This window comes from Trichomycterus rosablanca, chromosome 9, assembly GCF_030014385.1.
Source record: "Trichomycterus rosablanca isolate fTriRos1 chromosome 9, fTriRos1.hap1, whole genome shotgun sequence".
NCBI classification, from domain to species: Eukaryota; Metazoa; Chordata; class Actinopteri; order Siluriformes; family Trichomycteridae; genus Trichomycterus; species Trichomycterus rosablanca.
The window spans coordinates 7,026,316-7,041,818 of NC_085996.1; the positions used below are offsets into that span (position 1 = coordinate 7,026,316).

Genomic DNA, 15,503 nt, shown 5'->3' on the forward strand with positions numbered 1-15,503 from the left:
GGGCTGTTCCCGAAAACATGAACTCGCATGCGGTAATCGACCACTTCTTTACTAAGATCATTTCCCTTGTACCATAAAAACCGTAAGAAGTCTCTGCAGTCTTCACGTACCACAAAACAGTAGAACATCTGCCGTATATCCGCCATCACTGCCACAGGTTCTCTTCTGAATCTGAGAAGCACTCCAATGAGGCTGTTGTTAAGGTCTGGTCCAGGAAGCAAGACCTCATTAAGTGATATGCCATCATACTGTGCACTGGAATCGAATACTACACGAATCTGATTCGGTTTTTGGGGGTGGTAAACTCTAAAGGTAGGGAGATACCAACATTCTTTCCCTTCTTTGAGCGGTGGTGCTTGCTCTGCATGTTTATTGTCAAGCATTTTTTGCATGAACTCAGTGAAGTGAACTTTCATTCCAGGTTTCTTTTCTAACATTCGTCGCAATGACATCAGACGGCTGTAAGCATATTCTCTGTTGTTAGGGAGATGCCTGCGTGAATGGCGGAAAGGAAGAGGAGCAACCCAACTGTTTGTGTCATCTTGGAAGAACTCCTTGTCCATGATCTGAAGGAAAGTTATGTCCTCAATGGAGTGAGCGAGCAGGTTGTCATTCTCCGTCGTGCAAAAGACTGTTTTTCCCAGACTATCTTTATTTGATACCACTGATGTACTGTGTGTGTGTTTTTGCAGAGGAGGATTCTTCCTATTGCCGTTCACACTATAGATCTCTTTCACACGTATCTGATTTTCACATGGAGTATGGAGTCCATTGTCAAGGACGCAGGTTTTTATGACACTTGCTATGTTTGGTTTGTGAGCACCTTCTAAGCATACTTCACCTATTATGACCCATCCAAGGTCTAGCCTTTGAGCATATGGTGCATTGTTAGGACCGTTGTGTTGTTCACGAACCTTATAATGTCTCTTCCCAATAGCAGCAAGATGTCAGCAGCAGGATCAAGAGGTGGATCTTGTGTGCTATCTGTTTTAGGTGATGGTGGTGGGATGCAGCTTCTGGCGTCGGGATCTCTGATCTATGGTTGGGGATTTCGTTACACTCAATGAGTGTAGGTAGTGGGATTTGTATTTTTCCATCAATAGATTCTACTGTGAAACCACAGGCTCTTCTGCCAGCTGATTCCACCCTTCCTGCACAGGAGTGTGTATGTCACTGCTGTTCCCTTGACGCCGAATATGTTAAAGAACTCTGATCTAGCCAAAGACATGTTGCTTTGGTCATCTAAAATGGCTTACATTTTTCTCTGTAGCTTGGGATTACCATCGGGGTGCACATTCATGAGGCAAATCTTTGAGCAGGATCTGCCCTTGAAGTCTTCACCACATACCTTAGTGCAACTTGATGAAATATCTGGCAGCTCTGTATCCTCTCTCTCCCCGCCGTTCTCTGAAGAAGAGGATAGACTTAACTGTGACTGTGGAGCAGGCGCTGGGTGAAGAGCAGCAACGTGTTTATCACTGTTACACTCCTTACAGTTGATGGAGGTTTCACAAGATTTTGCCCGGTGAGTTGTAGAAGCACAGCAGCGAAAGCATATGTTGTTCTCTTTTAGGAATTTCTTTCTGTCATCAAGGCTCATTTTCCTGAATCCTCTGCATTTCTTCAGTGAGTGGGGTTTGTTATGCATAGGGCACAGTCGATCAGGATTTTCCGTTTTGTTTACCATATCAGATGACGACATGCTTGTTTTATGTACAGAGATAGGTTTCATTTGACCAAACTTCTCTTTTTTATAAGAGGTTGTTGAGAGAGTGGGTAGGTTGAAACTGGGGTCATTTCTCTTCTCAGCTTCCCTACAAACGAACTCTTTGAAGTAGCAAAAAGGAGGAAAAGCAACGCCATGTTCTCTCTTATATTTGCATCCTTGAGACAACCACTTGTCTTGGAGATATAAGGGCAGCTTTTCGACAATGGGTTTCACTCCTCTTGCTGTGTCAAGGTAAGCTAACCCTGGCAAGTACCCATCTTTCTTGGCAACATCCAATTCCATCAGTAGGTCTGCTAGCTCCTGCAGTTTTTTACTGTCTCTGTTATGGATCCTGGGAAAGTTCTCAATTTTAATAAAAAGAGCACTTTTGATTACTTCTGGAGATCCATAGGTTTTATTCAATTTTTCCCAAATTATTTTAAGACCAATCACGGGTTGTCTGACATTTACTGATCTAATTCTAAATGCCTGCTCACTGGAAGCCTTGCCTAGCCATTTGATCAACAAGTCCATCTCTTCACTTGGTGACAGCTCAAGGGTTTCACTTGTGTTGATGAAGGTCTCCCTCCAGGCTTGGAAGTGTTCAGGTAAGTCATCAAACTTTGTCAGTCCTGAAGATACTAGCTGGTTCTTAGCAAGGAATTTGGCAAGATCAGCTGTTGTAGCGTTTTGATTGGTGTTGGTCGAATATGATGGATTATTGGGGAGAGCACTGTGCTGATGATCATAAGCTCTTGGTTGTAGTAACTCTGTGTGAAGCGGCTTTGTATCTTTTTGCTGGTACATTGGCCTCCTATTGATGCTCTGTGACTGAGCTCCTCTCTGACCATTGTAGTCTTGTTGCCCTACGACGACTGGAGACAAGGGGCGGTTGACGTCCTTCTCATTTTCAGGTGCCTGGGTGAATGGTTGAGGTGTGAGCACAGGAGGTAGGGGGTGGTAGACATCTTTCTCGTGTCTGTATTCCTGTGCAAAGTGATTCAGCGCATGGTGAGTTACATAGTCATCAGTCCTTTTTAGTGCATTCTCTTGAAGGGGTAGGAACTCAAATCCTTTGACTCGATCAGCGCCATCTATGTCTGCTGCTGCTGTCTCCAATACTACAGCTCCAGCATTGGCAGCTTCAGCTTCTCGCTGAAGATTGATGTAATCAATTCTGGCTTCCGACTTGGCTTTCTCAATTTTGAGTTCAGTCTCTTTCTCTGTGAAGGCCAGCCTGGCTTTGGCTGCCTCTGCTTTGGCACGGGCTCTTGCTGCTTCTAAGCTGGCTCTAGAGCTTGTTGACGAGTGTGAAGAGCGCGATTTCCTGGAACGGCTGTCAGAAAGGACTGAACCTGTCATCTTGTGGACTGTTTGCTTTGCCTTCAACTGGGACCCGTACTGACTTGTCTGTGGTTTCCATGATGATAAATTGCAGTGCAGCTCGTCTATCTTCAAATCCTTCCTAAATCCTGGTTATCTTTTTACTATGCTGTCCTCACTAAAATTCGTTGGAAAACAATTTAGCTATACAGCTAGCGAACAAAAATGACTATTTCCAAGTGTGCATCCTCTAAGGAACAGGCAAGTGTTGTGTTTGGCAGGATTTATTATTGGAAAAAACAGGTAATCTTTTATTTTGTAAAACTATGAAAAAAAAAAAACATGGTAAATACTCATGTAAGTATTACAAATCAATGTGAGTAATGAAATCTTAGAAATATTAACAAACCATAGTACAATTACTATAAACAAAGCAAACTCACAGATAAAGCCGGGTTCTGCGAACTTGAAGATGATTAACGGAGCTGCTCACTCCACAAACTCCTGAAGAGGAAAGGAGTTTCTGCGCTGCTTTCCGTTTCCTTTCTACATCATTTAATTTAATAATCAGAGCAGCTACTGGCAACCGCCACTAGGTGGTAATGAAGACCAAACAATGAAAATCACTACACTGAACCCAGAACAACCTGACAGACACCATTCAGAGCAAATCATCAGAATAATTTGGAGTGATTTTTCAGTCGCTTGCCCTGTAATGCTGAATATCAGTGTAGGAACTGAAGCACATTTAAAAAAGCTACAAAGCTTTTTTGAAAAATGATGAGGCCACCTTTAAAAAGAGGACAGCAATGACCTGTTGACTGAAATAGTAGATCTCAAACCACGAATGTGTGGGCACCCCTGATGTAGAGAAACAGATTTGAGAGAGCAAAAAAAATCGATTAGCAGCAATCAGAACAATAATAGATTGTGTTTATGGATTTGATTGTGAGAATTCTTTGAAGAAAATGATTACATATTAAAATCTGTTTAGTTTTTTTGTTGTCAGATGTGGTTTTTTGTTTGTTTATAAAAGTGAGTGAGGACCACAGAATTATTTAAAGTCCTGATAAAATAGCTTAATTATGAAGTATTACAGTGTTAATGAATTGATTACATTTTTACATTGGGTGACTAATTTAAGGGTGTTATTTGTAAACCCCATAAAACATTAAAACAATCAAAGACCCTGAGTTCTGCATTTATCAGTGTTCTGGATGAGCACCACATCAATACAATGTTATCTCATTATTACAGGCTTACATGGCATTTTGGTACAATCTTTTTACATGTATTGTTTTTTTACAAAATGATATAATCTGAGCTTTAAGGTCTAAAATTGTTTAATTTATGAAGTAACATTTATTAATCCAGAATCAGTTTGAAATATTTGTAGTGTTATTATTATTTTAATGCACCTTCGAAACCAGGGGTAAAACAGAGCATAAATCACCGGATTAATGGTGGAATTAAGATAAAATATCATAACAGATTTCAGAACATACTGTAGTTCACCTACAAAGCTATAAATATAATATGGTAATAAACAGGCCATAAACACGGAAACTAAAATGCCAAGAACTTTAGCTGCTTTTCTCTCAGATTTCATGGACTCGGTGTGTGTTTGAGATCTTGTTTGTTTACTAAGCTCTCTGATAGCAGTGGCATGTTTCTTAGCAATCACAAAAACTCCAGAATACAAAATGATTATTACAGAACATGGAAAAATAAACGTAAATACAAGATCAATTACAGACAAAACCTCATTAAAAATAAGCGAACAGACATTTGGACATTTTGTCCAACTGCTTAGAGTTCCATTAAAATAAAGCAGTGCAAAGCTGTATACCATCCACACACACCAGTTAATAACAATCACAACATTAATCCTCATCACTGAGACTTTGTTCATGTAGAGAAATGGGTTTGAGAGGGCAAAATATCGATCAACAGCAATCAGAACAACATTGTATATGGATATGGATGTCAGGAAGATTGAAGAGATTGAAAAGTTTATGCAAAACCTTTGACCAAAAATCCAGCAGGACTCGATTGTCCAGATTAATAATGGAGGCATCACTAAAGCTCCGATGAGGAAATCTGATATGGCCAGAGAGAGCACGAGCATGTTGGTGGGTGTATGAAGCTTTTTGAAGTGAAAAACAGAGATGATGACCAGCAGATTTCCACCCAGTGTTAGTAGAACCACAATAGCAGCAGAAACATACAGTAAAATATAAACTGCAGGAGATCCAGGTCTCTCTGTACAGGAGATGTTGAGACAGTAATCCAACTGATTCAGCTCTGTAAGATTCATCAAGATAGTATTTAAGAACAGTTTACACCGTTTAAAGTAATAACTTATATATCTGCTTTTACCAGAATAAAGTTCTGTAAGTACAAAATTTATGATGAAATGAAGTATGATCTGAGCTGCTGATATTTTTATACTTTAGAAATGAATCACACCCCCAAGTTTGATTTGCTACATGAAACATACGTAATGCGTCAGTACAACAAAAGACCTAAATTATTGATTGGTCATAAAATTCCCTTGTTTCTGTATGAGTGTTGTGTGTTTCTACACTACAATGGTGACACATGTTCCCAGCATTGCTTAAATTAATCTATGAATACATCAAGGGGAAAATGGCTAAATCAAATTCTAAATGTGTTTATAGTTATAAAATACAATGTTGATCAGTGAAAACACTAGAAATCTTTTTTTTTTTTTTTTTTTGTCAGTTAAAACATTTTACATGTGCAAAAAAACAATCTGCACATATTTGAATTGTACCATAAAAACCCTATAATTGTACACATTTTTGTTTGCATTAAGGAGCCTAAATTATGTTCAGTTGGTCTATCACAGCCATGATTAATTAGTTTGTGTTTTTTCAATTAGTGGCTTGATTGCTTTAGCAAAACCAGTAATGATCAAAAGCTGGTAACAATAGTGAGCAGAGGAATTAGGACACTTTAATGTTTATCATTCAAATGTTATGTCACTGAATACGGCCCTGACCTAACATTTCCATTGAAATAAAGCACTGCAGATGAACAAAGCCAAAACACAGCAGTTAGTAAAAATCACAACAGTAATCTTCCTGACTGACACTTTGTTCATGTAGAGAAACAGATTTAAGTGAAAAACTGATCAGCAACAATCAGAACAACAATATATGTATTTGATTTTGAGAAAGGTTTTGATTTGATTTGATTTGGTTTTTATGTCAGATGAGGTTTTTTGTTTGTTTATAAATGCTGGCGAGTGTGTGAGGACCACAGAATTATTTTAGGCCTCAATAAAATAGCTTAGTTATAAAGCATTCAAATATTAATAAACAATTTGAAGAATAAACCTTTTTAATATTGGGTGAATAATTTAAGGGTGTTATTTGTAAACCCCATTTGATTTAACAAATAAGTAACAAAAAGGTAACAATACAAATGGGCTAGCAATTAGCTTATTTTTTATAGCGGTGGAAAGAGTACTAAAATATTGTACTCAAGTAAAAGTACTATTACTTTGATGATATTTTACTTAAGTAGAAGTAAAATTACTAGTCTAAAAATCTCCTCAAGTAAAAAGTAAAAAGTAACTCATTTAAAATGTACTTAGAGTAAATGTTACTTATTTAACAGAAGGAGGGACATTATTTTCCAACAGACGTTCATACATCAATTATACAGCAGACTACACACAGCTCACCAGACATGCAGTGCATATTAGCAGTTAATGTGTGGATTTAGCCACTTTACAGACCTAACAGTCTGCAACTGCTGTTATCAATTCAAAATAGCATTCTGTCTGTGCTCACCAGCATCCGATTCTCCTCTTGATGCTGCACCAAACATTTCCATTAGAAGACAGATCTGAACTCCACAGCAGGCCAATCAAGCACACGCATTCTGTGTCTATGAAGTCATGCTGTTGTAGCACATACAGAATGAGGCCTGACATCGTCTTGCTGAAATGATCATGAACCTCCTAGAAAAAGATGTAGCAGCATGTGTCACTTTAAAATCTAAATATACACCTCTGTGTTAATGGTACCTTCAGACATATACAAGTTGCACTGATGCCCCTCTATGCGGTGACAAATGTTAGATTTTGGACCTGTCACTGATAACAGTCTGGATGGTCTTGTTTTTCCAACAATGCCAAATTTCCAACAAATAAGCTGAAATGTGACTCATCTGACCACAACAACCTTTCCTCTGTCTGTTGGTCCATCTCAGGTGAGCTCAGGCCGAGAGAATTTGGTGGCATTTCTGTACATAAATGATGTATGGCTCTGTCTTTGTTTCAGGTTGCACTTCTTGATGCAGTGGTGGACTGTGTTAAGTGACAATGGGTTTTCAAAGTACTTTCAAGCCCTTGTAGCACTATTTATCACAGTAACGTGGCTGTTTCTCATTCAGTGCTGTCTGAGGTTAATTGAACAGTGGCTTCCTGTATTGTCTGAGATTTCTTTAGATCCCTGAATCTTTTCACAATATTATGTACAGTAGATGGTGAAAGATCTAAATTATTTATCATTTTGCACTGAGAAATGTTTTAAATAAACTGATTGACAATTCTGTCACAAGGTTTGGTATAAAGCAGGAGTATTCAACTAAAATTTAAAGAGGTCCAGTTAGAGAAAATTTCTTGAAGCAAAGGTCCAGAATGTCTAACTATTTAGTGATGTGTATATACACAGTATCTCACAAACAGTACACCCCTCACATTTTTGCAAATATTTGATTATATCTTTTCATGGGACAACACTATAGAAATGAAACTTGGATATAATTTAGAGTAGTCAGTGTACAGCTTGTATAACAGTATAGATTTACTGTCTTCTGAAAATAACTCAACACACAGCCATTAATGTCTAAATAGCTGGCAACATAAGTGAGTACACCCCACAGTGAACATGTCCAAATTGTGCCCAAATGTGTCGTTGTCCCTCCCTGGTGTCATGTGTCAAAGTCCCAGGTGTGAATGGGGAGCAGGGCTGTTAAATATGGTGTTTTGGGTACAATTCTCTCATACTGGCCACTGGATATTCAACATAGCACCTCATGGCAAAGAACTCTCTGGGGATGTGAGAAATAGAATTGTTGCGCTCCACAAAGATGGCCTAGGCTGTAAGAAGATTGCCAACACCCTGAAACTGAGCTGCAGCATGGTGACCAAGACCATACAGCAGTTTAACAGGACAGGTTCCACTCAGAACAGGCCTCGCCAGGGTCGACCAAAGAAGTTGAGTCCACGTGTTCAGCGTCATATCCAGAGGTTGGCTTCAAAAAATAGAAACATGAGTGCTGCCAGCATTGCTGCAGAGGTTAAAGAAGTGGGAGGTCAGCCTGTCAGTGCTCAGACCATACGCTGCACACTGCATCAACTCGGTCTGCATGGTCGTCATCCCAGAAGAAAGCTGACGCACAACAAAGCCCGCAAACAGTTTGCTGAAGACAAGCAGTCCAAGAACATGGATTACTGGAATGCCCTGTGGTCTGATGAGACCAAGATAAACTTGTTTGGATCAGATGGTGTCCAGCATGTGTGGAGGCGCCCTGGTGAGGAGTACCAAGTCAACTGTCTCTTGCCTACAGTCAAGCATGGTGGTGGTAGCATCATGGTCTTGGGCTGCATGAGTGCTGCCGGCACTGGGGAGCTGCAGTTTGTTGAGGGAAGCATGAATTCCAACATGTATGTGTTTTCCAACATGATAACAACCCCAAAACACACCTCCAAGATGACAACTGCCTTGCTGAGGAAAGGTGATGGACTAAACCCAATTGAGCACCTGTGGGGCATCCTCAAGTGGAAGGTGGAGGAGTTCATGGTGTCTAACATTCACCAGCTCCGTGATGTCATCATGGAGGAGTGGAAGAGGATTCCAGTAACAACCTGTGCAGCTCTGGTGAATTCCATGCCCAAGAGGGTTAAGGCAGTGCTAGATAATAATGGTGGTCACACAAAATATTGACACTTGGGCACAATTTGGACATGTTCACTGTGGGGTGTACTCACTTATGTTGCCTGCCATTTAGACATTAATGGCTGTGTGTTGAGTTATTTTCAGAAGACAGTAAATCTACACTGCTATACAAGCTGTACACTGACTACTAGTTATATCCAAGTTATATCCAAGTTTCATTTCTATAGTGTTGTCCCATGAAAAGATATAATGAAATATTTGCAGAAGTGTGAGGGGTGTACTCACTTTTGTGAGATACTGTAAATATATATATATATATATATATATATATATATATATATATATATATGTATATATATATATATATATATATATATATATATATATATATATATTATTTTTTGTTTGTTAATAACATTTTTTGAGTGTGTGAGGACCACAGAATTGTTTTAGGCCCTAATAAAGTAGCTTAATTATAAAGCATTAGGATTAAACAATTTAAAGAATAAACACTTTTAATATTGGGGGAGTAATTTAAGGGTGTTATTTGTAAACCTCATTTGTTTTAATAAATATTTCTTACCTCTCCAAACTAAAAATCTTCATTTTTAAATGCTTTTGTGAGTTATAGACTTTTACAGATTATAGCATTTTACAGAATGTCCCAACCTTTCTGAAAAAAAGTTACTATTTGCAAATATTTGAATTGTACCATAAAAATCATATAATTTTACACATTTTTTTGTTTGCATTAAGGAGCCTAAATTATGTTCAGTTGGTCTATCACAACCATTATTAATTAGTTTGTGTCTTTCTAATTAGTGGCTTGATCGCGTTAGCAAAACCAGCAATGATCAAAAGCTGGTAACAATGGTGAGCAGAGGAATTAGGACACTTTAATGTTTACCATTTAAATGTTATGTCACTGAATACGGCCCTGACCTCATCTCAATGTGGTTTGACTTGTTGATTTAATACAATATGAAATTTAAGTTCTAAAATAGTGTTTTATTTATTAAATAACATGAATTAATTCAAAATTAGGAATATTTGTAGAGTTAAAATTATTAAATGCACTTTACTTCACCTACCAATCTCTTAATGAAAGTACATGTTAAAATTTATTGTGTTTTTTGTTGTCAGATGAGGTTTTTTGTTTATTTATAAATTTTTATGAGTGTGTGAGAACTCATAGTTTTAGGCCCTGATAAAATGGCTTAATTATAAAGCATTAAGATGTTATTAAACAATTTAAAGAATAAACACTTTAATATTGGGTGACTAATTTAAGGGTGTTATTTGTAAACCTCATTTGATTTAATAAATATTTCTTAACTCTTCAAGCTAATAACAGTTTGAGTGTTGAGTGTTACAGAGCTACAAATTGGTGCCATCATGTCCCATAAGGAAGAACAATACAAATGGGCAAGTAAGTAGCTTATTTTCATTACTCAAAATAAAAAATACAACCCCAAAAGACACAGGTAGAACATTCAAACTCCTCAGAAGCAATAAAAAGAGTTAAATATTGAACTCAGGACCCATACTGCGTGTGACACAATATGCTCAACAGTGTGTGCTTAACAGTGGAAATAAAAACTAGTATCCAGCAATTAAAACAATTATATTGAAACAAACAAAGACCCTGACTTTATCAGTGTTCTATATGAGCACCACATCAATAAAATGTAATAAAATGTTATCTCATTATTACAGGTGTACATGGCATTTTGGTTCAATCTTTTTACATGCTTTTTTTTTTATACAAAATGATAAAATCTGAGCTTTAAGGTCTAAAATAGTTTAATTTATGAAATAACATTTAGTAATCCAGAATCAGTTTGAAATATTTGTAGTGTTATTATTATTTTAATGCACCTTCGAAACCAGGGGTAAAACAGAGCATAAATCACCGGATTAATGGTGGAATTAAGACAAATTATAATTAATGATTTCTGTACATACTGTAGATCACCTACCAAGCTTTGTATGTAATATGGTAATAAACAGGCTATAAACACAGAAACTAAAATGCCAAGAACTTTAGCTGCTTTTCTCTCAGATTTCATGGACTCGGTGTGTGTTTGAGACCTTGTTTGTTTACTAAGCTCTCTGATAGCAGTGGCATGTTTCTTAGCAATCACAAAAACTCCAGAATACAAAATGATTATTACAGAACATGGAAAAATAAACGTAAATACAAGATCAATTACAGACAAAACCTCATTAAAAAAGAGTGAACAGACTTCGGGACATTTTGTCCAACTGCTTACATTTCCATTAAAATAAAGCAGAACAAAGCTATAAACCAGACACACACACCAGTTAATAACAATCACAACATTAATCCTCATCACTGAGACTTTGTTCATGTAGAGAAACGGGTTTGAGAGGGCAAAATATCGATCAACAGCAATCAGAACAACATTGTATATGGATATGCATGTCAGGAACATTAAATTAATTAAAAAGATTATGCAAAACCCTTGACCTAAAATCCAGCAGGACTCGATTGTCCAGCTTAATATTGGCGGCATCACTAAAGCTCCGATGAGGAAATCTGATATGGCCAGAGAGAGCACGAGCATGTTGGTGGGTGTATGAAGCTTTTTGAAGTGAAAAACAGAGATGATGACCAGCAGATTTCCACCCAGTGTTAGTAGAACCACAATAGCAGCAAAAACATACAGTAAAATATAAACTGCAGGAGATCCAGGTCTCTCTGTACAGGAGATGTTGAGACAGTAATCCAACTGATTCAGCTCTGTAAGATTCATCAAGATAGTATTTAAAAACAGTGTACACCGTTTAGAAAAATAACTTATATATCTGCTTTTACCAGAATAAAGTTCTGTAAGTACAAAATTCATGATGAAATGAAGTATGATCTGAGCTGCTGATATTTTTATACTTTAGAAATGAATCACGCCCCCAAGTTTGATTTGCTACATGAAACATACGTAATGCCTCAGTGCAACAAAAGCCTAAATTATTGATTGGTCATAAAATTCCCTTGTTTCTGTATGAGTGTTGTGTGTTTCTACACTACAATGATGACACATGTTCCCAACACTGTTTAAATTAACCTATGAATACATCAGAAAGGGGAAAAACTGACACTCCAAGGTCTCGTCACATTAAAATATTTAGTGTGTATTGGGTGACAATTTATAATTTATTCAGGAAAGTCTTTGCACTTTTGATGTACTTATTTACAAACCTCATTTGCAAAAAACTCAGTATTTTGTAAATATGAACACATTCAGAATGGGATGTCCAGAACACACTCCATCAAGGTGTTTCATCACCTTTCCTTTAAATGAGACGTTGAATGGTTTGGGAGCTGAGGACACTAATTGATGCAGTTTTGCAGGTGGAATTTTCATCAATTCTTGTTTGATATGAAACTTCAGCTGCTCAACAGTCTGTGCTCACCAGCGTCTGATTCTCCTCTTGATGCTGCACCACACATTTCCATTAGGAGAAAGATCTGAACTCCAGAGCAGGCCAATCAAGCACACACATTCTGTGTCTATGAAGTCATGCTGTTGTGGCACAAACAGAATGAGGCTTGGCATCGTCTTGCTAAAATAATCATGGACCTCCTAGAAAAAGATGTAGCAACATGTGTCGCTTTAAAATCCAGATATACTGTATGTCTCTGTGTTAATGGTACCTTTAAACTGATACCTTTCACTGATAACAGTCTGGATGGTCCTGTTTTTCCAACAATGCCAAATTTCCAACAAATAAGCTGAAATGTGGACTCATCTGACCACAACAACCTTTCCTCTGTCTGTTGGTCCATCTGAGGTGAGCTCAGACCAAGAGAACTTTGTGGCATTTCTGTACATAAATGATGTATGGCTCTGTCTTTGTTTCAGGTTGCACTTCTTGATGCAGCGGTGGACTGTGTTAAGTGACAATGGGTTTCCAAAGTACTTTCAAACCCCTGTGGGTATATTTATCACAGTAATGTGGCTGTTTCTTGTTCAGTGCTGCCTGAGGTTATTTGAACAGTGGTTTCCTTCCCTTTTATATATATATATATATATATATATATATATATATATATATATATATATATATATATATATATAGTAGGGCTGTCAAACGATTAAAATTTTTAATCGCGATTAATCGCATTTCTTAAAAAAAAGAAGAAAACAAGGATTTTTAAGTGAAATGTTACAATTAAAATGGTGAACACATTTTATGCTAAATGTATTTATGTTAAAAACTGCTGGGACAAGAGAAAACTGTAAGGGAGTTTTATTCACTCACATACTAGGCAGTAATACTTCGTATATATGTCAGATTGTAGGTTAAAATTTCTCCATCAGCAAACATTGTAGATCAGCGGTGCTTTAGGTGGGATAAGGCGTAGTTATTGTAACAGACTTTTCTGTGGTTGTATCGTGACAATGGTTTGATGGACGTTTCTACACGAAGTAAGTGTGTTTTGACCCTTTGGGGCTTCCATAGTGCATGGAATAGCATGCTTGACTCTAGCTGTGCGCTATTCGGTACCGTAACTGAAGAAGTTACTAAAGTGTTCTGCTCCCGACAATTTGTGAATATACCGTGTATTTATTTCTTTATTAAGCAAGTGCATCACTACGACGCTCGGTTACATTATGTTAACAAACCGCAAATGAAAAACGGTGGCAAGTCTCAACATGAACTACGGATGACTTGCAAGGCCAAACAGAATTTGCGTTAACGGCACTATTTTTTAAAATCGCGTTAAATTGAGATTGCGTTAATGCGTTATTATCGCGTTAACTTCGACAGCCCTAATATATAATATATATATTTTATATATATATATATATATATATTTATGCATTTTCTCCCTTTTTAGAGCGTCTAATTGCTCCCTTGCGTCATGCTTCCTCTCCACCAATGCCGATCTCTTCTCTGATTGAAGAGAACGAAGCTAACCCACGTCTCCTCCGACACATGGGCAGCATGCCGTATGCATCTTATCACCTACACTTTGACGAGTGCAGTGCAGCTCAGCGTTGTGTATGGAGAGACACACCCTAAGAGCACTCTTTTTTCATCTCTGTGCAGGCGCCATCAATCAGCCAGCAGAGGTTGTAATTGCACCAGTCATGAGAGAGAGACCCCATCCGGCTTAGTCCCGCCCATATCTGAACAACAGGCCAATCGTTGTTCATGTGGCCGCTCAGCCTCAGCCGGCAAGGCAGAGCTGAGTTTTGATACGATGTATTCGAGATCCCAGCTCTGGTTCCAGCAGGTGTTTTTACCGCTGTGCCACCTGAGCGGCCTGTGGTATCCTGCTTTGACTGAGATTTCTTTATATCCCTGAATCTTTTCACAAGATTATGTACAGTAGATGGTGAAAGACCTAAATTATTTACCATCTTTCATTGAGAAATTTTTTCTATAAACTGATTGACAATTCTTTCACCAGGTTTGGTATAAAGTGTTGAGCCACAACTCATCTGTGCTGGTAAAGACTGATCCTCTGGTGGATCCTCACAACCATTTAAGATTCCCTCACCTGTGACCAGTTTACTTGTTTATTGTGGAATGTTTTAAAACACTGTAAAACTTTAATTTTGCACCGTCCAAACTTTTTGAGTATGTTGCAGGCCTCAAATTCTAAATGTGTTTATATTTACAAAGTACAAAGTTGATCAGTGAAAACATTGGAAATCTTTTTTTTGCTTTTGTGAGTTAAAGAATTTTACAGAATGTCCCAACCTTTCTGAAAAAGAGGTTTGCAAAAGTTACTATCTGCAAATCTTCGAACTGTACCATAAAATCATATTATTTTACACATATTTTTCTTTGCATTAAGGAGCTGAGATTATGATCCACTGGTCTTTCACAGCCATGATTAATTTGTTTGTGTTTTTCTAATTAGTGGCTTGATCGCTTTAGGACACAATAATGTCACTGAATACGGCCCTGACCTCATCTCAATGTGGTTTGACTTAAATGTTGTTTCAATACAATATAAAATTCTAAAAGCTGAGATTTAAGGTCAAAAATAGTGTTTAATTTATTAAATTATATTAATTAATAAAAAATCAGTTTGGAATATTTGTAAAGTTATAATAAATTAAATGCATCTCGTAAGCCAAGAGTAAAACAGAGCATAAATAACTGGAGTAACAGTGGACAAATAGGATTGAAATAAATTTCTGAATAATTTCATACTGTACTTTACCTACAAAACTATAAATGAAATATGAAATACACATACCAGAAACACAGAAAAATAAAAATACAGATAAAAAACGCAAATAAAAATAAAATACAGTCTGCTTTTCTTTTTCTTTCAGCTCTCTGATAGCAGTGGCATATTTCTTAGCAATAACAAAAACTCTAGAATAAAATCTGGTTATTACAGAACATAGAAAAATAAATGTAAATATAAGATCAAGGATTAGGAACACCTCAATCAGAACAAAGAAACACGTTCCTGGAAAAGTAAATAAATACCTAACACTGCAGATTAACAAAGCCAAAACACACCAGTTACATAAACATAAGAGTACATGAGT

At 37.2% G+C, this 15,503-nt stretch overlaps 2 protein-coding genes across 2 annotated transcripts; both read right to left on the reverse strand.

Annotated features, from left to right (window-relative positions):
• Positions 1-4,379: 4,379 nt before the first annotated feature.
• Positions 4,380-5,348, reverse strand: LOC134319809 (trace amine-associated receptor 13c-like). Its single transcript, XM_063001061.1, has one exon. It carries the CDS (start codon positions 5,346-5,348, stop codon positions 4,380-4,382), a length of 969 nt encoding a protein of 322 aa, XP_062857131.1.
• A 5,424-nt stretch (positions 5,349-10,772) lies between these two features.
• On the reverse strand, positions 10,773-11,741 carry LOC134319810 (trace amine-associated receptor 13c-like). The gene has a single exon (XM_063001062.1). It carries the CDS (start codon positions 11,739-11,741, stop codon positions 10,773-10,775), a length of 969 nt encoding a protein of 322 aa, XP_062857132.1.
• Between the last annotated feature and the right edge of the window lie 3,762 nt (positions 11,742-15,503).

Bases quoted from the DNA above. Each gene is read 5' to 3' on its own strand.
- LOC134319810 (XM_063001062.1), bottom strand. From the start codon at position 11,741: ATGAATCTTACAGAGCTGAATCAGTTGGATTACTGTCTCAACATCTCC.
- LOC134319809 (XM_063001061.1), bottom strand. From the start codon at position 5,348: ATGAATCTTACAGAGCTGAATCAGTTGGATTACTGTCTCAACATCTCC.